Genomic DNA, 27,593 nt, shown 5'->3' with positions numbered 1-27,593 from the left:
GATGTCTCCAAAAATAAGATACAAAATTGAAATAGAAATTACTTTTTTTTTGCGAGCCAGCTTGATGAATAGGTTGTTGCTGCTTTAGCCTTATTGCAACTTGTATATTTTGAGAATTCAAGTACTGATCTTTTTAGCGATTTTTCCTTCCATCACATCACTAGTATTTTACTAGATGCTGTTTTACTGTATCTGGTAAACATAGCCAGAAACCTCATCTCATCTTTTTTCTTTCCAATTGTGTTACAAAATAAAAAAAAAAATTCCAGAACAGTTAAAAAAAAACTATTTTCCAGAACAGTTTTAATCTTTATTTGACCTGTCATTGTAATGACATGGGTATTAACTATGCTAGTTGATGGAAAAATGTTTTTGACTAGAGCTTTTTGGTGTATCCACTGGAGTTATACCGACTTGTGAGTTGGAATGCCAAGATAATAGATGTACCTAGAGTCATTATTCTGTTTTGACATTCATAACAAAGGAGGAATTGAATGTAAACAGTGAACTTTTGATAGGTTTTTTTAATTAAAAAAATAATTTTACACAACAAGAAGTGACTCCCGAGAAATCACTGCTCAACGGATGTACTTCATTTGAGGCCATCTGCCAATATTCAAAATTCCCTCTTGGACCATTTATTTCAAGTTCACAAACAATAGTCATAAGAGATGTAGGGTTGGGGGATCTTCTTAAATTGTACGTCAGGAATTGAAAATGTGAATTATTAAGTTGTCTTATACAACCTCTAATTTGTGGATTGCTAAATATATGAATTATTAAATTGTCTTATACAAACCTTAATATGAATTGCAGTCATAACATAACAGGACACTGATTTTTGAATAAGGAAACTGTTCTACTGCAGTTAGAGTATGTATAGAGAATTAACTTTAAATCAGCTTCACAAAATAAATTCATATTAAATGACTTGAAGTATCCATTAGAGCTTTAGTGCACTTGTAGCAGACCAGTACAAATTGTCAGTCTCTTATTGTCCATTTTAATTTCATGATAATTCACAGTACTAAGAACTGATTCAAGGGATACTCCTACCATAAAACATTTTGATCAGAGGGTCATTTATTAAATTATCGTTACTGGCATTTCATACTAAAGCTAGTCAGCTCATTGGGCCTTTAAATAGAAATATAACCAATATTCCAGCATCAGGACTGCCTCCTCTTTAGATATATATAATTCACTCATTTATATTATTCATCCCCCAAAAATTACGCTTAAATTTCAGAACTTTGTAACCTTCATAGTATAGAACAGCTAAAATGAAAGGGTCCATCTCATGCATTAAAAAAGATGGCTGCAATCTATCCTGATAGACTGAATTTCAAATTTTTTTTAAAATTTTTTTTCCCCCAAGAATTATACTGTTTAATTGCTGGTAAGTTAATTATGCCTTCACAAAAGTTAATAATTCTAGAAGTGCCCTAGGATCCTTAAAATTACATAAAGATACCCTGTTCAGCGTATTCAGAACCTTGGCTGTGTGTTTGACTATGGTAAATTGCATATCTATGGGTTAGTCAAAAAGTGAACCCAAATAGAAAAAAAAATTTCAAATTTTTTTTCCAGAGTAATAGGTAGCCATTTAAAATGTTGCAGTGGTAGTTTAGGTAGAAAAAAGATTATATACCTGTTTTTAACAAATTATATACAGAAATGTGAATTGGCATTCTTGTTGTATGACCTTGTAATGGTTTCTGTATTACTCTCTTTGAAAAGTGTGCAGCTAGTCTTTGAATAAAGTGGAGAATTTAACTTCAGCTGCCAAGTGATGGTGGTTTGTTATATATATATATATATATATATATATATATATATATATATATATATATATATATATATATATATATATATACTATATATTTATATAAATATATATATATTATATATATATATGTATATATATATGTATATATATATGTATATATATATATGTGTGTATATATATATATATATATATATATATATATATATATATATATATATATATCATATATAGTATATATTTATATATATATTATATATATGTATGTATGTATATATGTATAACTGAATCACAAAAGTTAGGAACGTGATAAATCCATAAACAAAGATATATGCCACGAAGGAAAAATAAACGAATGAGGATCTGCAAGATCTTTCGACGTTAAACGTCAAAAGATCTTGCAGATCCTCATTCGTTTATTTTTCCTTTGTGGCATATATCTATTTATATATATATATATATATATATATATATATATATATATATATATATATATATATATATATATATATATATATATAGAGCCTTCATTTTATTTTTTTCTCAAATTGAAGTGAAAGTAAAGTTTGTGTCATAAGGGTTTTCTAACTTCATAGGAAAGATTTGCAACCTTGGATTTTTACTGATGGCATTTTTGTTTGTTCAGCTTGGTTCTCTCTCTCTCTCTCTCTCTCTCTCTCTCTCTCTCTCTCTCTCTGAGGTCACATTATGCAGTTGTAAAGTTACTTAAAAATTATATGTTGTAAGTGTTTGTATATTTATAATCAGTTGGTACTGGTCAGAATTACTTAATGAAAGCAGTGTGTTGCAATCATCTCACAGTCGAACACCTGGGAGCAGACAAGGATCACCATCTGAAGAAGACCTAAACAAAAATGGTATGGTGCCTGACACCACTGGTGGCGGTGGAGTTGTCATGGGACCAGGAGCGCCAGTTCTTGGACCCTTAGATCCTGGCTTTGAAGGAGGAGGTGCGGTTGGAGGGATAGGTGGTCACGCTGGAATTTTAGATCCTGGTATGAGTGGTCCGTTTTCATCACCTGGAGGACCGGACTACAATAACATGGCTACTAGCATGCCGATGGACTCGCCGACGTTGCTACCTGGACCAGGGGGACCTCAACCACAAAGCTTCACTACTGACAGTCAGGTAAGTTAGGAAAGCCTCTTCTGTTTGGTAAGTACAAATTTTTATTATATTGAAACTTTCATCAAGAAAGTTTTCCCCACATAAATTTTCATGGGAAAATATTAAGACTACAAACTTAAAACAGAGTAACATTGTACATGAAATGTAAATTAATGTTACTGCCTGTTAAACTAGAAGCATCAGTCAGTTCTGCAGTTTACAATAAAAAGAAAAGTCTGGTCCTTACAAGTGGAAGCAATGTGATTATGCTCTTTAGTGTGCCGAGTAGCATTTACTAGATGCCAGGCATAGGCAGTGATTGCAGAAATTTTCTGTAAAATTAGGATTTAATGAAATATAGCTAAAAACAGGATAAGTGACTGTGGTTCAAGTCATAATGATTAATATTGTAGTAAAAGAAAATGTTTACATGAAGCTAATTTTTCTAACGTATAACGACCGTAGAGCTATATCGTCTCAAATTTAGAATAAAAAATTAAGTGTATATTATTAATGATATCAGTATTGAGATATAAAATGTTAAGAGCACTACAAAGCTTTTGGCATGTCAGGTATATTTGTAAATGTTATGTAAAAGTTGGTTGATACAAGCATAACACATTGAGAGAGATTACAGATGAATAAGTATTTGATAACCTGTGCACACTGAATTTTGGATTTGGAACAGTTTGAGATGTCCTGAACAATGTAATTTTATTTTTTTCTAACCAAAGTTAGGCCTCATACCATATTAGTTACTGATGACTTAAAAGGACAGATAATTCCACTGTCTGCATACCATGCGGTCTTATTCCCAAACTATCTACCATGTTATTATTCAAGGCAGAAAAGTAACTCCTAGGGGCTACCGTCAGTTGTAACTGCATCCTATTAAGCATACCAACAGTGGTACTCTGCAGCTAAAATGCTTTTGTCAGTGAAGTCTGTTACTTTTCAAGTATGTTAAAATATGTCTGTTAAGGTAGAGCAAGAGTATTGTTTAAGGAATAAGGTTTATTGTGAATTCAGAGGAAATCATTGCAGCAAGAAGGTATATGCTCTATGTACAGAAATACAATAAGAATAGCAACAAAGTTAAAGAGTGAGTAAAATTCACTGTTGAGGGTCTCTCCTATAAAATGTTTTCCATCCTAAGTATTCTAAGAGGTTAATATCACTCACAAAAAAAGCTTCTACTGTTGTGATCTTCATTTGGAAATCAGTGTAACTGTAAGGGCAACGGGTTGAGAAATCAGTCTGTGAACAGAACCACTAGATATTAACAAAATAATGCTACTACGGGTGTCTACAAGAATAGTCAAATACACAGCATTTTAATGTTAAAAAAACAAGATAAACGATGGAAAAAATTCTATTCCTACATATTTGTCTTAATTTTCACATTGTATTTGGGATGCCAAGCTGCCAGTTTTCTTGGTTGGAGGACAGTGTAGTAATCAAACAGTAACCTAAATTACAGTAAATCTGCTGAGTAATAATTTAGAGTGATGTTGGAACTCATACTTTACAGGTTGCAACACGATTTTATGCAAATATTTTGGGTAATGAAAGAAAATGTAATTTTGAGCAGAAAATGTTCTATAAACATACATAAGCATTTTAAGACACTGTTTGTTGGTGAGGGGAATTTTAAAATAACCATTATCATTAGTGCTGCTTTCACACAATGGAGGTTGGTCTTGGGTTTACATCAGGAGTGTTAGGGGTGGGAGGATGAGGCAAGTGTATTAATAGTTTTTTAATTTTAATTTTTTTATGGAAAGTATTCTATTTTAAACGAATAGCTGACAGTGGTATCGTATGGGTTTACGTATCAAGTAGCGTAAATGTTGCTAAGCAACATTTATTTGTGAACATTGAATTCTAGTGTGCTCTGTCCTGCAGCTTCGTCACAGAATTGTTGAACCAGGAAACATGACTTGTTCTAATGAATACTTTAGATGGAGAGGGAGAAATGTTTAAAACATTTAAAAATTTTTATATGCGTAATGAATAAATAAGCCTGCCTTTGATGGAGGGTAGATTCAGTTAGGCTTCCATTTCTTTTTCATTTTTGTTATCGGTGTCCAATGAATAGCACTGATAGGGAGGGAAAGGGATTCAATGATGATGCATTTTTTGTTTCTTCAAATTCTAAATATTACGTGCGATTGGGAGGTACTTTATGCACGTCGGCCTAATCGCGCCATCCTGCTCCTATGTGGCACTCTCTGCCCCACATCCCAGACTACTGCGACCTCTTGCTACCAACCTCCATTGCGGGAAAGCAGCGCTAATGATAACGGTTAGTATTTTAAAATTCCCCTCACCGATAAACAAAGCCTTAAAATGCTTATGTTTATAGAACAATTTCTGCTCAAAGGTACTTTTTCTTTCATTCCCCAAAATATTTGCATAAACTTCTCTTACACACTGTGTAATGTCGTATGTATTACAAATGGTACACTAAATCTTACTCTTAATTTTGTTAATTTGTTAAGCTTTTAAGTTATATTCTTTAGTCATTAGTAGATATGTAACTTTTTTTTTATTTACCACTCAAAATATTTAAAGATCGCAATATATTGTAGCACTATGACATACCAAACCTAAAAGTTATTAAATTCCAAGATATAGTATATTAAAAGTATATATATTAACCTCGTTGGTTATTTTTTAAGAAATTATATAAAGTTGACTAGTTATGATATACAGTATGCTAGTGACATTAAATGTGAGGAAAAAGACGCTTAAAACTTCAAAAAGCAACACAAACCAAACTGATTATATGGTTACTTGAAGCCATGTTAGATTATTTTTAAGCATGTCAGTATTTTAAATGAGGAAACTTAAAAAGTAACAGTGTGTGTTAACAACAGTGCCAAAAAATAATAGAGTAGGGAGAGAATAAATTTGCACTGGTTATGTTAGCAGAGTAAGGTATACAAATGAACAACAATAGAAATCTGCGTTTGAGAAGCAGTGGTGCTTTGCTGTCGCACAGCTTTCTGATCACGAGCATCATTAGCAATATAAATGTAAGGAACAGATCACCCATGCTATTATGTTCATCACTGATACTGTCTTTTAAATCTATCATTAGTTAAATGTGGAATTTGGGGAATAATGAATCTGATAGTAATAAAGCAGAATAAATCAGATGTTGGATTTTGGTGTTATCCTTACTCCAGAAGGAATACCACTTTTGAAATGTTGGTCACTTTCATAAGACCCCCCCCCCCCCCCCCCCACCCCCTCCCCCTCTTTTGTTTTCTTCTTCTTCTTCTTCTTCTTCTTCTTCTTCTTCTTCTTCTTCTTCTTCTTCTTCTTCTAAACAACAACAACAACTACTCATGGCCCAGTCCCAATTGTAGTGAATGCAAATCATCTCTTATAGTCATACTTAATTTAGCTACTGTCCAAGTTTCATTTATTGAAGTACCTTGAGTTTTGAAAACCAGCCATTGAATTTTTATTGAAGTACCTTTATACGTATTGAGTTTTGAAAACCAGCCATTGAATTTTTAATTTGTATTTCAATTAAGGTCTGTTTAATCGAGAACAAGTACTGCAGGATTAACTGTTGAGAGGTTTGATTAATCTTGTCAGTGGCTGGTTAAAATGATTAACAATAATGATACTCAAAGCAAAAATGGAAATTGTGAATTTCTAGATAAGTTCATTTTGTAGGGACCTGGATGCTAACAGTACACTGAAAGTGATTCAAAATATTTTGTAGTACGCTTTGGGTCTGTAACAGCACTGTTTTACTTCATTCTTGTCTCCCCCTCCCTCCCTCTTACATACACACTTTTTTACTTCCTCCAATCTAGCTGTCTAACTTCAGCTTGCTTCTTTTTTCTCCCCACTCCTGACAAGAGATGTCATTCGATATTGGATTGGAAAAGACATGCATGTCATTTGTGTTGCGCATAGAACCAGGAGGAGGGTTAGATTGCAGTGTTGATTGATTGATATAGGCCTCGAGAAGTCATAATGTAACTGTCATGTACTGCACTCCATTGCCTTAATTTGGTATTTGTTTCATCCATTTATTACCTTTTGTTCATTTTTTACACGTATGTATTTAATTCTGTGGAAGTTTGAGCAACAAATCAGTTGTTCCATTTTATTGCTGCACATGATAGTAAATATGATGGTACAGTAATGTTAAAACGTTTGTGGAAATGTTAAAAGTAAACTTAATACTTTGAGATATTGTAACATGCAGTGTAGATCTTTGTGTAATACTAAACATCTAGAATCTTGGAGGTGGAGCTATGTACATTTTATAATTGATATGTATATTGACCCATTATTTATATAAAAAAAAAAATTTTCAAGACATCACAGTGATTGAATCAGGCAATAGAACTCCATGCGTAAAATGTCAGGAGAAAATCTTAACATCAGTGTGACAGCTAACAAACAGTCATTGACTAGACATAATGTTTGGTCATTATGTAACCAGCATCTTGAAAAATTGCTAGTTACATAATCGAATGTTGTGTTTTTATGCAATTTCGCAGATCCGTAAGAAATGTGTTAACTTAAATTTTATCTGCATAGTAGAGTACTTAAATCTTTGATTACTGCAGTACCAATTTGGATTTACGCTTTTCGTGTAGACATACTATTTTGGATTAATGTTTTCTATGTAGCCACCATTGATTATATACATTTCCATGTGTGGCTAATCATCAACTTGTGTAAGAGAATTTCCATTTGTTAACATGTAGAATTACGGATTGACTTCCCATATTCAGAGCCCTCGTAATCTTTGTGATGCTTTTAACAAAATGAATTACTTTTATTACCACTAATCAGATAAAGTGTGAAATTTAAGCCCAGTATTCGGAGTATTAATTACTGATGCTTTACAAGGTGCGTATAACCCAAAGTGTATGCCAAGCTAGGGAAGCGTTGATGAATGAAGTATATCGTAGGGAAATATTCCTTGAATAATTCCAGTGAGACAGCTATCAGAAACATACAGTACTTCCCATCCTCATTTATCAGATATTAGGCCGTCTTCTGATAAGTAACAAAGATCGATGGACGCTCATGATATGCCACAGCTGATAGAAGTTCCGTATAAATTCTAGCCAAAAACAAATTGTACTTGACACTTCCCTTGTAATTAGTATACATACCTGTGAAATGGGCAGACGAATTTGGAATACACTACTGGTTTCAAGTTGTGTTAGTTAACATTATTCATGTAATAATAATAACGCAAAGAAAGTTGCCAGGTATATGCAAACCTCGCAAGCGGTAGTATTTTTGTATACAATGTTAAAGCAGTAAAACCACAGACATTACTATAGTATAGCCTGACAAGTTTGTTATTTACTGTAGAAGTTAGTTCTCATATCAGTAGTTGTGTCTCGAATAAAACAGCTCGACTCATTAACCAAATTATTGCAGCACCAGATACATGATTGTGTACGAAGAAAGAACTAAAGCAAATGTAACACATTGCTTGTTTAAATATTTGAATACCTGAGCAGCGCTGGCATTTGTGATCAATGTAAAGCACTGAAACATTATTGCTTCCGACCAGTCTTGAAGTAACCTTTTTGATGTACACCCAAGAGTCATTTGTGTCTAGCACGGACCTAATACTACAACTCATCCTGACGTTGTGTTATCCATACTTTTTTTCATGAATATGCATGTACGTACTCCTGAACATACGTACCGGAATACAGCAGAACATTCAAGACAAGACGGTGCACACTGCAATTTATACTCGTGGTTCCCTTTTTCCATTGTATATACATATTGAGAATGCTACCATGTCGTAGTTTAAAATATTTCTTCCCATCAGTGCTTCGGGTTTTACAGCAGAACTTTTTATAGTGGTCAGCAGTTACGATTATTCAAAACATTCACCACAGAAAATTTTGATATTTTTATATTCTAAATGTGCTGTAGAAGTCCTAAATTATTGCTCTAAATCCTTTTGTCTAGCTGCTACCAGTTATTTTAATCCTGATATGAATGTTTACATAATACTGGATCTTAGCGCGTGTTTTTTCTTATTTTTTTCCCCATTTGTAAAGCCTATCATATTTAGCAAATGGCATTTTTTGTAGAATGAATGTGTTATAAATTAAAACCGAATAACTACTGTTGGGCTGTAGTATTCATTTAAAAAAGAACGTCCTATTGAAGTAAAATGACTACGTCTTTGAAATGGTTACACTCTAAACTTTAGGGATATGAGTAACCTGTATAAACCAAACCATAGAAAAGCAGCACAATATTCAACAGTTAATCAAAATTAATTTGGTTGCATAGTTTTCAGTGAATGTGAAGATAGAAATAAAACTGCCTAAATTGCATAGAGTGAAATTGAACAAGATTAGAATATTAATAAGACCAGACCTCTTGGGTAAGTCTTGTTCCAGCTAAGAATGTTAACATAGTTATTATTTATTTTGATCATGATAAATGTAAAGTTTTTGTCCTATTGAAGTCCAGAAAGTCTCTTGTCCGCAGAAATCCTTTTCATTTCACAATCTCATGATATGTAATTGTAGAAATTTGTTACGAGTTCTTGTTCCCGTTAGCATGATGGAGAACTGAAGAGAGAAAGTAGCAAAAGATGCAGCTGAAGTGCTGTTCAAGTACCAGTTTAGTATCTCTTTTCAGCTGCTATATCACGTGATACCCATAATAGTTAATAATGACGACGCTATATGGAGTAAATCAAGACGAAACAATAAGTTGAGACAGGTCAAAATGATCATTGGATTACGGGTTTCATGATATATCAGAAAGAACGTCACGCTGACGTAATTACATCTCTTTAAAATTCGCAGCGTTCATTGGACCCATGGATGTTTAATGAATTAACACATTGCCCAATCCCTGTAACCAGAGAATGCAAGTGAACGCGTACTGAAATACCAATTTAATTTATTTTCAAACTCTAACGACGTATCCAGTTCTCGAGGTATCAAATAGTTTGAAAGGTTTAAATTTTATTACTAAAAACCAACCTGGCCACCACTATAGTTTTACGTATTTTAAACTAGCTTAATAATAATAATAATAATAATGATAATAATGATTGCAGGTCCCCACATAATATCGCATGTGAAGTATATAAAGTGTTTAATGATAATAGCTTTCGAACCCTGCACCAGGTTCATCCTCAGCAAAGGATGAACCTGGTGCAGGGTTCGAAAGCATTATCATTAAACACTTTATATACTTCACATGCGATATTATTGTGGACCTGCAATCATTGTTATCATTTTCGACACTGAAAATTGTGCCCACAATGATAATAATAATAATAAATAATAATAATGTAGTAATACTATCTTATGTGAACAACATAATGATAACATGTGGTTTACGTTTTCATATCGTATATTTTGCAAATAGAAACAGTGGCAGATCAAACAACAACGAGAGAACCTATTCGACTGCAGCTTTGACTGGTTTAATTTTATTTCGCGATTCGTTCCGCAAACATTTTCTTCAAGGAGTAGGCATTGGGCAAGGATTCATGGTTAAATCTAGAGTTGTAAGTGCTAGGTCGTAAATTTAATAGATATCAATGTTGGTGAATCCTTCAGATAGTGAAAGTATTTATGGCAGCGGCGCCAACCGTGCTAAACACTTTCTTTTATTTAACTTGAAATTTCTGCGAGATTTACTTGATATCGTAGCATATTTGTCTTCAATTTTTTACATGTGTTGGAACAAAATTTTCTTTTTATAAATACACGAGCACCTTTGGATAGTTACTCATCATAGATTTTGCATACAAATTGATGAGTTAAGGTTGAATTATATTGGCCCTTAGCTTTTTAACTTTTGAAAAGCGCAGGTCACTTTGGCAGGTGTATTTATCTAGATTTATTTACAACGCCGAGGTTGAACACATCTGTGGTCTACAATTTCATTACCCCCTGGTTCTGATTGCTTGAATGCAGGTAACAGTCACGGAAAACGAAAATTAGTTTAACTTGTTTATATACGGGCATTACTAAAATACTACTGGCTTTTCATTATTGATCCCTGTTATTGTAGGTTATGCTCCAGGGTTATATGGAAAAATATTTAAGAATTAGGTTTTTTTAGGCATCGGTAATTATTTATGTAATTTTTATTTGTTTTATTTAGGTATCAAGAATTAGGTATAATTTTGTTTTGTGTGTAAAGTTTTTTTTTTTCTCTATGTATCAGGAATTATTTTCACCCTAGTTTGTTATATGTATGATGGCACATTTCTGCCATAAAATAGTTTTGAAGGGTCGAACTGTTTTTTGAAGTCACACTTACAATATACTTGCTCCGTAACCCTGTTTTGTCTTGAACGCTGTAATTTGAGAGGTAGAGGAACGGATGAAAGAATTATGTTATTCCCGAAATTAGACTTCATTTACTTGCTTCTCAGTCCTTTAGTCTTGAACGTAGCAAACCGGGAAGATTGTATGCGAGCTTCTTTTTCGGATTTTCAAGTTTGAAAAATGTTAACATTATTCACTCGCGTTCTTTTTAAGAAAAGATGAATAATAAGTGTGCGTGCCCCGCAGAGGGGAAGAAGTTGGAGTGAGGAGGACTGTTGGACTCGAGTGCTAGAAGTAGGAGGTGGGAGATGTTTTGAGGGGGTAGGTAGGTGGGGTAGTAGTTGAGAGATGATGCGCTGCACTTCAGACGAAGCTCCTGCTTTTGAGTTTGTTTGTTTTAACAGTAAAGGTATTTTGGGTTTATAAGGAGCGTTCTTCCTTTGGATGCAGTGGTGGCGACATTGCCACCGCCACCACGCTCATGCGCCGTATGCGGAGTCGTGTGGTGTTGCTTTATATGGCTGTTTTCAAATTTCTCTACCATTCGCCTGACTGCTGAATTAACATTGCATTGTGTTAGTCTTTTGTTTGTATACTATTGTATCTCGCATCAAATCCTGTGAATCTAAATACACAAGACGACCTTGAAAATGTTATTGAAGTGTCTCACTGCTGTAGATACAATTTCAATTGTGAGAAATTGCACATTTCTAAATTATTTGCAAAGCATTTTTCAAGTTGATATGTATTAATGAGCTCGTTACTCAGTTCCCCTTTCTTGCAGTTGAACTCCTCAGTGGCCATCGAAAGTATTCAATCAATTACCCCACTATATTATAGAAAGTTGCTGAGTATCACGCTCGGTTGTAATGGAAGAGAGCAGCTCTTCGAATGGGTGAAATAAAGTTCAATCACATTTTAATGCCATTGGAACCGTAACGATAGGAATGCGGATGCTGTGTCCCCCAGCAGGATATTGCGCATGCGCTGTCATTTTTTTTTTTTTTTTTTTTTTTTTTTTTTTTTTTTTTTTTTTTTTTTTTTTATCGGGACACTAAGTGGGACGTAGATAACGTTTGGGGAAATAGCGATCCCTTTTCCGAAATATTATGTTGCGTGTGGGAAATGTATTAGCAATTTTATTTTAATCTTAATAAAAAAAACTTAAGTTGTTGTTTTGTTTCTTAGCAGTTGTGAGAGAGAGAGTGAGTGAGTGTTGTGACGGGACTGTTTGCATGGTGGCGTTCTCTTGAAATTCCGTCCTTGTTTGTACCAGTGAAAGGCCGTCTGTTACATTTCCTCCAATCAACCGTTCTTTGAAACGAGACCCTGCCGTGTAGGTGTCCGGGAACTTCATATTGGTTGTTTGGCTTTCATTTGACTGCCGTGATTTGTTTGACGCCCAAGGGAAGTTGCGTTGTTTTTCTGCATCACAGATGACAGGGGTGGATGTCATCAGTCCATCCCAAATGGTATGTTTATGCACAGTAGTTAGAGCTGGTCTGTCGGGCTTAGAGCTTCCTCTATTTACTTAGGCGGCGATGAGTGGCGAGGAATGATGTTGCTTTAATAAACTTCATCGATTCTCTCGAAAGTTGCGCGCGTTCGTTCCCATGCTCGTTTGTGTGCGTTGCTTAACTCTTAACACAGTTGCTACTCGTGGGACCTGGCGCGACCTTCCATCTTCATTTTTATAGTTTACGATATTCCTAATATGCAACTTTAACCGCCACTTCGCTTGTCAAAAGTAAGACGGTTGCTTCTCTTAATTCGTTTCTGATGATAAAGAAAACCCAGGCGGCAGAAGGTGAAGAGCCAAGAGTGGGTGTCGGGAGTCAGAGGTATAGCTCGACTAGATATAGGAGGAGGAGGAGGAGGTGGCGTAGTATTGGTGGGTGGAAGGGAGGTGACCGAGTGAGTATGAGGTGGAAGGTTTATCTGTGTGTGTGCGTAGTGTGTGCGTGTCCGGGGGTGGGGGGTTATTCGAAGAGTGAAGAAGAGTGGTTCAGTAGGGGAGGGGTTCCTGCGAGGGGAACAAGGAGGTCCTTCAGGGCGCTACAGAGGGTCCTTGATGTGACCCCACCCAGGCTACCCTTGGGAAGGTTATACCCATCCCCCCCTCCCCCTCTCCCTCGAAACTCTCTCTAATTCTGTGTCTGTCTGTGTCTGTGATCTTGTGTCCCTTCGTTCGCACCAAACCCTTTTATAGTCGTCGTAGATTTTTAAAGGCCTCTTGTAGGTGACTTCGGGTTGAATATTATTTAATACTGTTTCCTGATCCTTCTCGTACACGAAAGGGATGGGCTTTGAGGAGGACTTATCATTGTGTAGCAAGGTTCGTGTTTATGAATTGCCCTCGATTTCCCAAACTTCTTAATGAATTGTTGTTCGGGAAGTATAGTTTGGCCACGTACTTCATCGTTCAGAAGTTCCAACTTATTAAAACTAATGGTTTGGAAATTGGGGAAATTACTCTAGTTCAGTGTTTGTAGGGGAAAGGAGGCGGTTCGGCTATTTAAAGACTGAAACGGAATTCAATTTGTAAGTGCTTTCTAATGTATTGAAAGTATAGGTAATCATCCTTAATGATGAAATAGGGAATGACGTAGCAATTTCATTGAAGTATGTCACAAATTGGCAAATATTTCCCGTGATATCAGACAATTCATGAACGAACCATTTACTTAATGTTTTTTCTCTTTTTATTAAAGCTGCGCAAAGGCATTTGTAGCTTATTAGATGTATACCAGATTTGGAAGATTTTTCTAATTGGTACGGTCGAATACCCTGGGCGATGATTGTCGATCTTTTTTTTAAATCAGATGGTCTGCAGGCTATTTTTATAAGTCCGTGTGCCCACACGAGGAAATTTGGCCTTGCATATAAGTAGTTGTGACAGCGTTGTTTTTTCAAAGAAACAAAAAATTACTCTCCCGTCGTTCCATTTCCCTTCTATCGCCACCCTGGAGCCCATTGTTGCCTAAGCGGATGTTGGTGAAAGCGATCCTCGCACTGCCTCTCTCAAAGGAAAACAAGATGATTATTTCTCTCTCTCTCTCTCTCTCTCTCTCTCTCTCTCTCTCTCTCTCTCTCAGGGTGATAGATTGTCTAGCTCACACCTGGACAAACACTGTTCGAGTCTCGAACGGGAGGTGGTGGTGCAGATGGGCACGTCCCTGAAAATGGAGGATGGCCCGCCTTAGTTGACCTAAGGACTCCATTAGGTACCTAGTTGTTAGACGACTGTTGCGGGTGATAGCTAGGGCGGAGAAAAAAAAATGTCCGGCCACATTGCGTTGTGAACTGTAGGCACTAAAGTTCTTTGCAGCGTGCCTTCGGCCCCTGGCTGCAACCCCTTTCATTCCTTTTAAGGCCCGTCCACACGGTCCAGCATGACGTCACATCGAGCAAAGTTCGTCGGGCAAAGCTCGACCGTGTGGACGGGGCTTGACCGTACCCTTTTCTTATGCCTTCCATTTAACTTTCCACCCTCTTCCAACAATTGTTTCGTTGTGGAGCTGCGAGGTTTTCCATGTGGTTCACCTTCTTAACCTTTTACATTCAATTTCCCTTTTAGCACAGAATGCTCCCAGGTCCTCGTTCTTGCTCATCGGCCTAAAATCGATATTTTAGTTTATTCTATACTACTTTTGAGTGCCTCGACGAGGTCATCTTTGTCACACTTGGGTGAAAACATTCGTGAGATATTCCCTCTTGTCGGAGGTAGTAAAAACTCTCCTAAGGTAAAAGTTCTTGTTCCTAGAAGGGATCAAGATAACGTCTCTAAATTTACTTGTGAAAAATTCAAGACCTTGGCTGATCATCCATGTGTAGCATTCTCATCCAGTTGTCCGAGATGTATGTATAGAACCAGTAATACGCATTCCAGGAAGGGGATTCATTCCTGTCTGTTCTAGAAATTTTCTCTTCCGTTGAAAGATTAAATTTGGTGATTGGCATTAACACGAAATTTATAACTGTTAGCACAGGAAGGGAACATTGGATAGTCTTGTTTTTTTTTTTCTTTTTTGTTGTTCTTTTTTTTTTTAACCTCTGCACGCATTGAGTATCAGTTGTTGGTGGAGTTTTTGCTGCTTGTTGCATGTTGGATTATGCAAAAATTGGGTTGGATTTAACATGGACATATGAAGATTAGTCTCTCTCTCTCTCTCTCTCTCTCTCTCTCTCTCTCTCTCTCTCTCTCTCTCTCTCTCTCTCTCTCTCTCTAATTGATAAGATTTTCCTTTTGGGAATTACTGTGGGATTTTACCTTTTTGTTAGCAATTATTAGGGGCAGCGATTTTTTCCCCGGTATCATGAAAAGTAAATATTGTTCATCATCTGTAAAGCGTCCAGTCTTGTGCTTTTAAAAAGTTGATAATGCTTTTCCGAACGATGGATGTTCATCTTCGAAATGTGTTGATTACAAAGAATGGATTTACATGTTTTCTATATTATAAAAAATAAAAAATGAACAAATGCTGTGCAAGTACAAAATTCATTTATAAATTGTCTGTTTCGATATACATTTCATCGTTATTCAGACTGTTTCCATTCAATGATAAAAAAAGTTACTAAGAGATTATGCACTGAATTGTATTGACTGGTATGTATTATGCAAGATTTGAATGTCGATCTTGTTAACTAATTTGCATACACCTGATCGTCTCAAGGCCGACTTGAAGGAAGCCATCTTTCCTTTGCGTTGGTAAACTATTGCTTGCGTGGTTTTGGTGAATTATAATGTTGACATATGAATAAAAAAAAAAAAAAAGTGGTGGGGGGGGGCTCGTTTGTCAGTTCGATGACCTGTTCAAGCAGTCTCTGGTGCGTTTGGATGGTTTGAGAATTTATCTGGCAAGGTTATTTGCAGGCAAAATATTAGCCCGAATGCCATCTGTGGCCAATAGTCATATTACACGAATATTTACTCTGGAGGTCACGTGTACCCATTTCGGTGTTCTTTCGGTCATGTATATTTCAGGTTTCTCTCTCGGAGTAGAACCTGTAGATAAGATATACTTTCAATTACTTATGTCATTTGATAATTCATTTGGAGTGCTTCGTGGTTTATGATAAGGAGATAATGGGCGGACGCCGAATTGCCTACTTTTATCATATCGGATTTGGTAGGGCTCATCTACGGTAATGTTGCCAGCAGTATATCGTTGGGTTATTTTGTAGTCAGCATAAGTTTTTTTTTTTTTTTCTTACGGGTGTTCTTTAATATAGATGCCGATCCCAGTATGTATTGAGCAGCATTGCAGAATACGGATTTAAAGAGGCATTAAAAATTATTGCTGGTTAACTATATATCGGTTATTCGCAGAAGCGGTTAGGTATTGTGTATCCTAAAAGGTGATTGTGATTGTATTGTGATGCGACATGTCGGGATCCTCAAGAAACCACTTTTTGTATGAGGAGAAGTAGGATATATTAGATGTTGCACTGGGTCATTACTTTGGGACAGGCGTACGGGAGTCTATTGCTGGTATTAAGAGCATACAAGATGTTTGGTTAGCTAGCTAGCTTCTCTCTCTCTCTCTCTCTCTCTCTCTCTCTCTTCTCTCTCTCTCAAATGATTTTCAGTATGCTTGAAAGTAAACACAATCGGTAAGATTATCAATCATTTTGTAATTGCAACAGCTTTTTAAATGTGAATAATTGAAAGTCTGCTTTTGTGAGTTATGTAGCAGGGAGTTTATTTATTTAAATTTACATGAGTTTATTTATTTAAATTGACATGATTGTAAACAAGAAATGTTGTCAGCGAGGCCAAAAATGTCCCGGTCACTGGATTTATCAGCCTAAACTTCATAAGAAACAATAGTGTTTCCTTAATACAAGTTGTTTCATTTCCAGTTTACTTGTAGCAACTACCTCATATTTGGTGAAGACGGGCGTAGGGTGGTGGGTCATCTTTAAGTATTCAATTGGTGTAGGTTTTTGAATGTTCGGCTGCCTTGTGAAGGGTACTTGAAAGTTTCCCTTAATGTCTCTTGTAGACAGAAGGCATCCTCTCCAATTAGTCGTTACTTACTCAATATTTCAGTAACGTGTGGAAAGACTCCAAGTTGAAGGCTTGTGATCAACTTTGAGGTTGCGGCACATATAAAGATGCTCTTTGTTATGATAACTCAACTTGTGAAGATTTCTTTCATCTTTTCTTCATTTTTTCATAATCCCCAAGAATCCCCGGTAAAGAGGTACCTTTTATTTTTATTTTTTTTTTTAATATAAAAGTTTTAATTTTTCGGTGCTCTCCCTTGTTTGTAGCGGTGCCGAGTGGCGTCCATTCTTTTCTGTAACACTACACATACTGATTATACATTATCTGGTTTCATTGCACAAATCAAAAGTTCTGCTCGTGATTAGCTAAAGTGGTAAATCCCTCGATGTCAGTTTTATCATTTGTGGTGGAATTTAACTTTCGAGTCACGGTGTAAATTATTGCCCTTTGTCGCTTGTATCAAGCTGCTGAGTTGTGCTAGATAAAACTCTCTCTCTCTCTCTCTCTCTCTCTCTCTCTCTCTGGCAAGGGCGTTAATTTACTATTCAACCCTTCGATTATATCCGGGCTCGGGAACATGACTCGAGTGTATGAATTTGTTTGATAAAGAAAAATAAATTTGGTTACCCTGGTACCTGGGATATATTCAGGACTCCTGGTGGGAATGACGATGACCTCGATATATCCCAGTTTCATTGTTAAAATTGATACCCATTTACGTCATCAGTTGAGAGCACTTTAACCCATGACTTGAGTGTGTCAGAAGATTGTCGCACTGATGGCTGGTACTCCGAAGTCCAGGGCTTTTGAAAGATTACCCTTGAAGGTTGGTGAATAGATAACTCTCTCTCTCTCTCTCTCTCTCTCTCTCTCTCTCTCTCTCTCTCTCTCTCTCTCTCTCTCTCTAAGTATGCAAATTGTATGTAGTGAAGGAAGAGCGATAGGTCACAACAAATCGGGAAGGATATCCAGCTCCAGGTCCCTTGCATGTTGGAGCTGCTCATATGTCAGCCAGTTGATCACGAGAAGTCGAATGAGGAAATAGTTAATAGTTACTTAACTACTTTACGAGTTGCATAACATGACCAGATGCTGTTAAATAAAATCCTCGGGGAAAACTTATGCGAATCTCCTGTAGTTTTTCAAGAGGGTCTTTTCCGATCTTAGTTTCAGTGGAAGTTCTTTGTATGGTGACGGAACTTCGTGTACTATGTCCTAGGTTCATCACGTTTTTATATTATTTGCCGTGAGTGTGTCCTAGTTTTACCCTGGAATTTTTCTTCTTTGAGGACACCCCCCCCCCCCCCACATGCACACACACACAAATGATAGTTTAAAAAAAAATCTATATATTGCTGTTTTTTAAGCTTAACACAAGTTATTAGTGTAAAGTATTCGCCATTCTGCCAGGTTTTTTGCGTATCCTTTCCACCTTCAGATTTTTGCGTATGTCCACCTTCCTATTTTCCCCATAATCACTATGGGCAGAATGCAGAATTAAAGGGTTTGTTGCGGTGCAATAGAATCTGGTTCATAACATTATCGATTAGGATCGCCTTTTTATCCAATCACGAATATTCTTTTTTATTTTTTATTTTTATTTTTTTCCTTGGTAGAATCCAAGGGGACCTGGGGTGTGTTGGGGGATGGTGTAGTCAGTATCCTTTACGTGATAGTTGATTACGTGGCTGTATCGAGCCGGATTGGCATATAATATTAAAACACGCTGAGTGTCCAGTTTTCGATATTAGATGAAAATAATCTTGGTGGATATGTGTATATTCTTGCCTGTTACCAATCTTAGTTTTGTTTATGCCCGTATGTATATTCTTATATAAATAATATAAATAATAGTAATATTACTATTATTATACATAAAAAAACTTACTCATCATCAAAGACCCAGGTTCGAATTCAGCCCGGGTATGAAGCTCTTATCTGTTAGGATTCCTCTTGGATGCAGGTTACTGCAAAGCAGTGGCGAATTCGATATTAAGTGAATTCAGAAAGATTGAGATATACTAGTCACACACTTCGTCGTCGTTTCATGGCTCTTAACATGCACCCATGGGCCATAGACGTCTAACTCTTATTGGCGTTGTGCGAGGCAGATGGGGAAGACGAATGCGCTCTTTTCTTCTGGGTAACATTGATGCTTTCGTTCTGGTGTGTAACTTTGTTGTTAGGTTGGTTGGTTGATTGATCGATTGATTTTTTTTTTTGTAAACAGGATGTGATTCTACTGTCTCAGTTTGGTAATTTTGTAACCAAAATGTCCAGAGAACACAGTTAATTTCCTTACTTCCAGGACACAAGGTACCCACTATTACTTTATATCGATCAGTTATAGGATTTTATTACCATTGAACATAACAGATTTCTCATATCTTTGCGGAAAATTATTTAAAGAATAAAGTTTCAACCTATGCATGACCTTTATTACAAATTGCTATGGGCAGAAATGGGTGACATCAAGATGACACCGTTTTTCAAGTTGATGAAATATTGCATCGTCCGAAACGAGAAGTGTTGGATGTTTTATGCTCGTCTTGAACAAGAAACGCTGTTTGTGGAAGGATAACGCTATCTTTGATGTGTGCTTGTTTGCCACCCATTCTTGGGAGGCCTTCCATTTTCCAGTCGACTGTTGACATCCATGCTGGCTGTGCCATCGTCGTGTGATTGTGCAATATGTCACACTGATGGATCACCGTTTCGTCTGGTTTGTGTTATTCACAAATAACAGAAATCTGACGTTTGCCTGCGTGTCTGACGTCATGCACACTATTCATTTGTCTACGCTTTAGCTCGTCCCCCCCTAGATGATGGACGATGGCTTGGTTTCTTCCTTGGCTTTGTTTGTTTGCAAGGTTTTTGGATTCGGGGATGGGCGGGGAAGGGGGTTAGGCCTCACGACAGATGATTGCAGGCAACTTTGCGTAAAGAGTAATCGTTGCCTATTCGTCGGTGATGATTTATTACATCGGTTTGATTGGCTGGTGGCCCCTGCTTTGCCGGTGGCATTTGAAAAGGCCCACCTGGCATGATTGATTGGTTATGACCGATGGAAATTAACGGCATATTTCGAGGAAAAAATGATCAAGTGTTTCCCCATTGTACTTGTGTCTATGACCTTAGCTTTTACGACACCAGATTTTTCGCGTTTGATAGTTAGTCGATATATAACGCTCTTGGTCATTGTTTCTAGTAATTTAGCGTTGACAGATGTTCCGCGATGTAGTATACGTCCAGTTTCTCTCTCGCTCTTGCTCTGCCTGTAGAGTCGGCATTTTGTAAATACAGATTGATCTGGGCAGGTTTCATTCAGCTCAGATTGCCGCTTTTGATCCCCAGTTGTGGATCATGTACCTGGTGGTTAGTACTTATTTTGGGCCAGAGACCCGGAGACCAGTATAAAGACATAAAGACAAATAACAACAAATCTTGAGCAATCCATTTTCTTGGGCGAAGTCTTAGCATGTCATTAAAGGTGGCGAGAAGGCAGTCCCCCTCCCCCTGTGCTAACTGGACACCCCTCTCTCTCTCTCTCTCTCTCTCTCTCTCTCTCTCTCTCTCTCTCTCTCTCTCTGCTGTGAAGTAGGTACTTGCATATGATTATTGCAATACTGTATATAAAAGAGTACATGTAATATGATTGATCATAATTTGTGAGTGTGTATAATTTCTGTGTGTGTGTATATAGCATTAGTGTTATTCGGTTTTTAAGAGAATCTCGCTTTCAGAGATTTTCTCCGCGGGACGCATCACAACGCCTTGGGTCTCGGAGGCCTTGGAGTGCAAATTGTACGAATCGTACGGCGTTCGTGATATCGGTAGCCCCAGCTGGATGGGCAATGCGTGGAATACATCCGAATAACAATAAGAAATTTTTTGTTGGAAAAAGATATCGATACGGACGGAAGTTCCGTGCGTGTCGCATCAAAGCCTTGCCAGGATTAGATGACCCTTAATAGCTGCGATTTTTTTGTACGCTATTTTTGCAGGACGTATTATGTGGTCGTGCGCGCCCGTCCGTCACTTGTCCGTTTATCAGACCACATTAGCATAAAGAAAAAATCCTTCCTTGAAGTTGGGTCTAATTTTAGGAGCTTTGAAATTATCTTGCAGGTAAATGGCTTGATGTAGCATTTCGATGATTTTTGCATTTTTTTGGGAGTTAGGAAACAATTTTCCTTGGTTTCTAAGCTCCAGGAGATTCTCTTATTTGAAGAACCAAAAAATTGCGCTTTTCGTAAACTTCCTATTAATTATTTCTGGTGTCCAGCCAGTCCATTTTTTTTTTAAATTTTATGTTCTGCAGGTTCAAACTCCTGGTTATTTTAATTGGCCTGTTAATGAATACGCATAATTTATTTCGATACAAAGTTGTTTTCCAGAAGTTGAGAGCTGCTGTTAACTGTAATTGGGTTGGTTATGGATAAACTTGATTCGTTTCGCTCTGAAATTGGTTTGTCCTTAGGTGGGGTCACTGAGGATGGTTTTCATGGGTTTGGTTATAATACGCTGAATTTTCTTTGTATTTTTAAAATAATAAATATTCAGATTTGCCCCTTTTTTTATAAATATTCAGATTTGCCCTTTTTTTTATTTCAATGCGTTATTGCTTAGTTTTTGTATCTGCCCTTTTTTGCGTTTTCAACACGTTTGCAATCGAACATTATCTGTTAATGCATTGTCATGTTAGTGTCCTGATTTTATTAAGGTTTTTACGCAACAGGAAATGATTTTTTTAACACACACCAACTTGCACTTCCTGCTATTGTTGGGTTGTAGGGACATATTGCACTAAAGACCTGTAAGTCCACGTTTGTTAGCTCATTATGCATATTAGAATAGTTGTAAAGTTATAGCCTGAAACATGGCTAGAAATACACATTCCAGATTTCTGATGTCTGTCTTACTAGAAATAATCATGATAGTGTAGTGCATCAATAGGTTTGTTTACCTTGGCAGTTTTATAATTGTGTTATTTTCAGTATTCAAACTAGATCTTTACCACCCGGCACTTGTGCCCATTTGATTCATGTGTTTGGTGTTGCTGGAGTTTTGAGGAATTCATGTCTTATCAGGGCCGACTCCCTTGTTGCGTTTTTGGCTTATTGGGTTAATGATGGATATCATGGATTATCGGTCCTGTCAGCCGATATCCGTAGTACATCACAAGACACTTGCACTCAGGTTCGTAGGTGATATTGACCCAATATTTTTTTAGTTAAGTCTGTCGTGGTCGCAGTAAGTCTCGAATATTTGTCTAGTATTTTTTCCTGAACAGGAGATGAGGCCTGATGGTGTTCGTGGTGTTTTTGTAATGGCGTATTTGGACGGGACAATTTAAAGGGAGCGGCGACCAGTTGAGATAAGGAAGAATTTGTAGGCCAACTTCATGGTCGAGTTTTAAAAACATTGGTGATGGACAGCATTCGAATCGATTAGATACTGCTCTTTTATTTAAGCTTAGTAGAATTCGTTATTTTTCTAGTAAATGTGATTTTTTTTATAGTTAAATCTCCTTTAAGTAAATCTCAAAATTGTCGTTTGAATTATGCACCGCCATTCGTACTTGAGAACATTACTTGGGCAGCGTGTAGGACTTCAAACGCACAGGCATGTATGTGATGTCCGCCGCTGTGGCCGCCGGTGGTTTTGCCAGAGAATTGGATGTCGGTGGATGAGGGCGGGTCACCCAGGCAAGTGGATAGGTGGGCTTGCAGATGGGTGATGGCAGACAAAGGGCCCAGGGAGGCGTAACGTCCAGTATCCGTCAGCGCCCGCAGGAAAGAGGAAAGAGAAGAAGAAGCAGAAGACGAAAAAAGAAAGAAGAATCCGAAGCTCTGATAATACCGCCGCCGCCGCCGCCAGACCTTTTCCTCATCGATATAGAAGAGGAAGTTGGGAGCCTTTTTAACACTGATGAACAATGGAGCTCTCTTCCCACGTCCTTTCTTTTGCTTCTTCTTAACATTCGGGTTTAAACTTTCACTGCTAATTAATTAGGGGTTGCCCGGTAACATTCATATGGTGGTGGCAATGGCGTGTCGGGACCTTCATGCATTCTGTTAAACGCTTTGCATTAATTAGATTAGCCTGGCTGTGGTCTGGAATATCTGCTATGCAAAGAGAAGCTAAGTTTGTCCTTAACAAAAAAAGAAAAGAAAAAAATCCTTAGTTTTATCACCTGCGGGATACTAAAAGTCCCTGTTGTGGCGTTTATAAATATATTGATGTATCTCTTTCATTGCAGTTTACTCAGACGTTCATACACAGATGCACAATATGCTCATCAAGAAAAATGAAAGCCAGGGGTTTAAAGATGACGTACGTTATATATCTTGTCTTTTGACCTTTCTGAGAACTTTGAAAGGTGCCAGAGAACTCATTATGAAGATGAGATATATTTCATGTCGTCGTAAAAGGAGAGGGTTTTGAAAAATGATCTAGAAATACGTCCTGATTAATATAGGTGCTGGTTTTGTTTTATTACAAAAAAATGGTAGGGTTGTATAAAATCGGTACTTCAAAATTTGTCAGTTTTATATTTTAATGCAGAGGTTTGTTTTATTTCATTGAGTTTCACCCCAAGAGTTTGTTACATATTCGCAAATACTCTGCATGTCAAACTAAACCATTTGGGTGATATTTTTTTTTATTTTGTTTTTGTATATCGATGTCTTGTGACGAATGCGCACGTAAAAGTGATTTTTTTTATATTGTATACTAAAGTATAAAAGTTCAATCATATATAGTGTAGTATTATCGTAAACAAATTATTTTCAATCGTATAATAACGTCGTATAAGCGTGCAGTTATACCATGAAGAGAAGATAGTGTTTGCTATTATTGCGTTTGTTTGCTTATGAATAAGTGGATTTTGGCTTGGAAGGGGTGGAGGTAGGTGGGCTTAAGGTCATTATGACCCTTGGGGCTGCTCTTCAAACCCCTCTCTGCCCTTTAGGTTTAGGAGCCACTCTTCATCCTTTACAACCGGTGCCGTGGCTCAGTTTCTCACCTTCCTCCTCCTCCTCATATTCCATCATCTTTTACTGCATCGTCCTGATATACCCCTTCTCCGTCGCCACTTTTAACATTTCAGGTTCCCTGCTGCCACTTTTTAACCTTAGTTTAACTGCTGTCCTATGCCCAGTATTCCGAAATAAATCTCGCCACAGACCCAGGTGAAAGTTTCGAATACATATAAATAGATGCTTCAGATTTTCCGTGATTCAGATAAAGGTCAGTTTTTTAGATGCCTTAATCCATTAGTTTTTTTATCTCGGTTTGCTTTGAATTCTTTATGTATTTTTGCGCTGTGGGAAAGTCGGTCTTTTAAGTAATATTTCGTATTTTATGTTGTATAGAAGTTTCTTAGCTAGTTTATGCCGTCTTATCCACAAATCTTTGTTCTTTAATTTGGATGGAAAGTAGAAAATGTAACTTTAGCTAGTTGAAGAAGGGCGTACATTAATTTTGTGTCATTTATTAAGGATATGCCCCCTTTTTCTGTCTCGGGTGGCACTCGTTGTTGTAATTAAGTGGAACAGTTTTGAGAAAGTAGCCGAACTCGCTTCGTGTTCCTTCTCGCAGCAACTGGCAAGTGTAGGGCTTGTTATTTTACCGAAGGGTCTTCACGAGAGGCTCTCGTCATTGCAGGGACCCTCTCAGCGGTGCCTTATTAGTCTGTAGTCACCTCTTGAGAGTTAAAAATGTCTCCCTTTCAAATGTTTTACTATTTGTATCAAAAGTTAATGTTTTTTAAGTATTTTTTATATTATTATTGATGAAGTAGACAGTATTAACCTTTCGGTTCATTTTTTAGATAGGTGCTTTTCTCAAATGTTGAAGAAAGTAGACACTATTTGCCTTTGGTATTGATTGTTCAGTTCTTGTATAGATTTGTGCCAAGGACAGTTTTGAGTTAAAATGTCATGCAAGGAGGTCTGCATTTGGGTTCTAAAGAGTATAGGATTTCGAACGAGATATCGACTTGTTCCAAAGGGTACACAAGTATTAAGAGCAGCGTGTGCCATAGCTCCTCTGTGGTCAAGTATGTCGAATTCATTGTTGAGTATTGCTGATGTAATTCAATATCTGCCTCGTTATTACACGAGAGGCGTTTCTTATGTTCTTATTACCTGTGTACAGTATATTTTATATATCTACGTAAAATAGAAACTAGTAGGTTTTGTGTTTCTGCCGAGTTGAATTAGGCAAGGGGGCTCCAGATTTATTTATCCGGTAAAAAAAGAAACTTTAATTCGCGGTCCTTGTCATTAATGAAGGTTTATATATCGTATTAAGTATTTTGAGTGTAATTGGCATCTACCAATTATGGCATAGTAATATGTGAATTCGAAGTGAAGCAGTTTCCTCTTTCTCGGATTATCATTTGGAGCGAGAATCCACTGTTCTGGAAATATTTTAATGTGTATTCCGCCGAGTTTCATTGGGAAAGGTGAAACCTGGCAAGTTAACCAAAGTTTTGTTGCTTTTAATTGTAATTTGCATATATTGTGGAGCCCCAGCCAGTGAAAGGTTGCATAGTTATGTTAACCAGACCGTTGTCGTTGAAGAAGCGCCTGGTTGACAGTTGAGTAAAAGACCTACTTGATGTAGGATCATTCTTCTTATGGTTTCGGAAGTATTCTAGCGGTGCAGTATTGCCGTGTCTAATCTTCAACGTATATTGAACATTGGGACTTTATTGTATTTTGTTTATAGTTTATTTTTGCTTTAACTCATGGTATTGTGCGAGGACTTATTTGTATGATCATTCCAAACGGTGAATATAATCTCTCGCTTGATGTTAATGTACTTAATTTTCTAATAATCGATGAACGAATTGGCTCTGAGGTAATCTGTAAATCATCATAATTGAAGAGTATAGTCTCAATCGATGAGTTGAGCAGTGCTAACTTGGATTGAGTAGCCGTTGGAATCGTCGTCGCCATTGATTTATTGCCAACCCGTGGCAATCTCTCTCCTCAGGTGTGTCGGCTGTTTTGTGTTGGTGCCTATCGATTGGAAAGGATTTCATTGGAATTTCGAGAGTCGATTTGTTTAATCCCTTCATCTAATCTCGGTCGTGGTGTGGTGCACGTCTTTCGTTCTTTCACCTTGCTCGCATTCCTCCTCCTCCTCCTCCTCCTCCACTACAGCTAGAGAAGATTTGATGGGTCATAATGAGGATTGCGGTATATAGTTATGGGAATATCACTGCCTACCCCCATGCCTTCCCCTCTCCCCCATCCTCTTCCCGACATCCTCTTCCCGAGAGAGAGAGAGAGAGAGAGAGAGAGAGAGAGAGAGAGAGAGAGAGAGAGAGAGAGAGAGAGAGAGAGAGAGAGAGAGAGAGAGAGAGAGAGAGAGTGTGTGTGTTCAGTATGCACAGCTACGATGGTCGTTGTTTATTTGGGAAATTAGTGTGTTATTTTAAGGAGTGATCCTCTGAAGGTATAGTTATAAAGATTCTGAAACTCCGTCTTCGCCTTATCAAAAGATGAACATCCCGGGGCTCTCGGTTAACGGAGTTAAATGTGCAGTTACGTTTATAAAACAATAAATTTACTTGGGTCAATTTCAGTGTTTAGTCCCAAGTTAGTCGGTTATCGTTTAGGTACCCCTACTCGTAACACTACCAATACGTCAGACGAATTACGGTTATATGTCATTCATTTGTGATCTCTCGCAAGTCTGAATTCCTGAGGAAAGTCATGGCTTTTATTTGAACCAAGAGGCTTTGTTTTGATTATAAGCATCACTCGAGTTGGAATTCGGCAGCGATTGAGTCGTAGATGAACTTTTCACAGCATCACCTACTTTATATTCGTGCATCGTCAGTACGTTGCCCTCCCTTTACATTCACTCTACGACTCTCAAAGTACTCATGCGTCCTGTACATCAAGCTCCTTCTGTTCAACACCTCTGTAGGCAGCCAACACATTTTTGGTGTGTCTTGTGGACGAATTGTACACGCTTCTCATCAACCTGGCGTTCTCAGTTCTTTCCATACATATCACAGTCCTCCAATTCGACTGGGTGGTATTTATAGTGTGGGGTTCCGGGTTGCATCCTGCCTCCTTAGGAGTCCATCACTTTTCTTACTATGTGTGCCGTTTCTAGGATATCACACTTCTGCATGAGTCCTGGAGCTACTTCAGCCTCTAGTTTTTCTAGATTCCTTTTCAGGGATCTTGGGATCGTGCCTAGTGCTCCTATGATTATGGGTACGATTTCCACTGGCATATCCCATATCCTTCTTATTTCTATTTTCAGATCTTGATACTTATTCCACCCTTTTTCCCTCTCTTTCTCTTCAACTCTGGTGTCCCATGGTATTGCGAC

At 37.3% G+C, this 27,593-nt stretch overlaps 1 protein-coding gene across 16 annotated transcripts in view; it reads left to right on the top strand.

Moving 5' to 3' along the window:
- LOC135206510 (pumilio homolog 2-like) overlaps positions 1 to 27,593 on the top strand; it is a 438,165-nt gene that overhangs the window by 306,521 nt on the left and 104,051 nt on the right. For 15 of the 16 annotated variants that reach the window (XM_064237877.1, XM_064237920.1, XM_064237888.1 and 12 more), the window contains one exon: positions 2,609 to 2,936. In XM_064237877.1, the coding sequence (XP_064093947.1) occupies positions 2,609 to 2,936 (328 nt within the window). Of the gene's footprint in view, positions 1 to 2,587; positions 2,937 to 27,593 lie in introns of all 16 variants that reach the window. The other variant, XM_064237905.1, reaches the window with a different exon arrangement.

This window comes from Macrobrachium nipponense, chromosome 11 (assembly GCF_015104395.2).
Source record: "Macrobrachium nipponense isolate FS-2020 chromosome 11, ASM1510439v2, whole genome shotgun sequence".
Lineage (NCBI taxonomy): Eukaryota > Metazoa > Arthropoda > Malacostraca > Decapoda > Palaemonidae > Macrobrachium > Macrobrachium nipponense.
The sequence above is the reverse complement of the archived record's forward strand: the minus strand, read 5'-3'. Positions and strand labels throughout refer to the sequence as shown.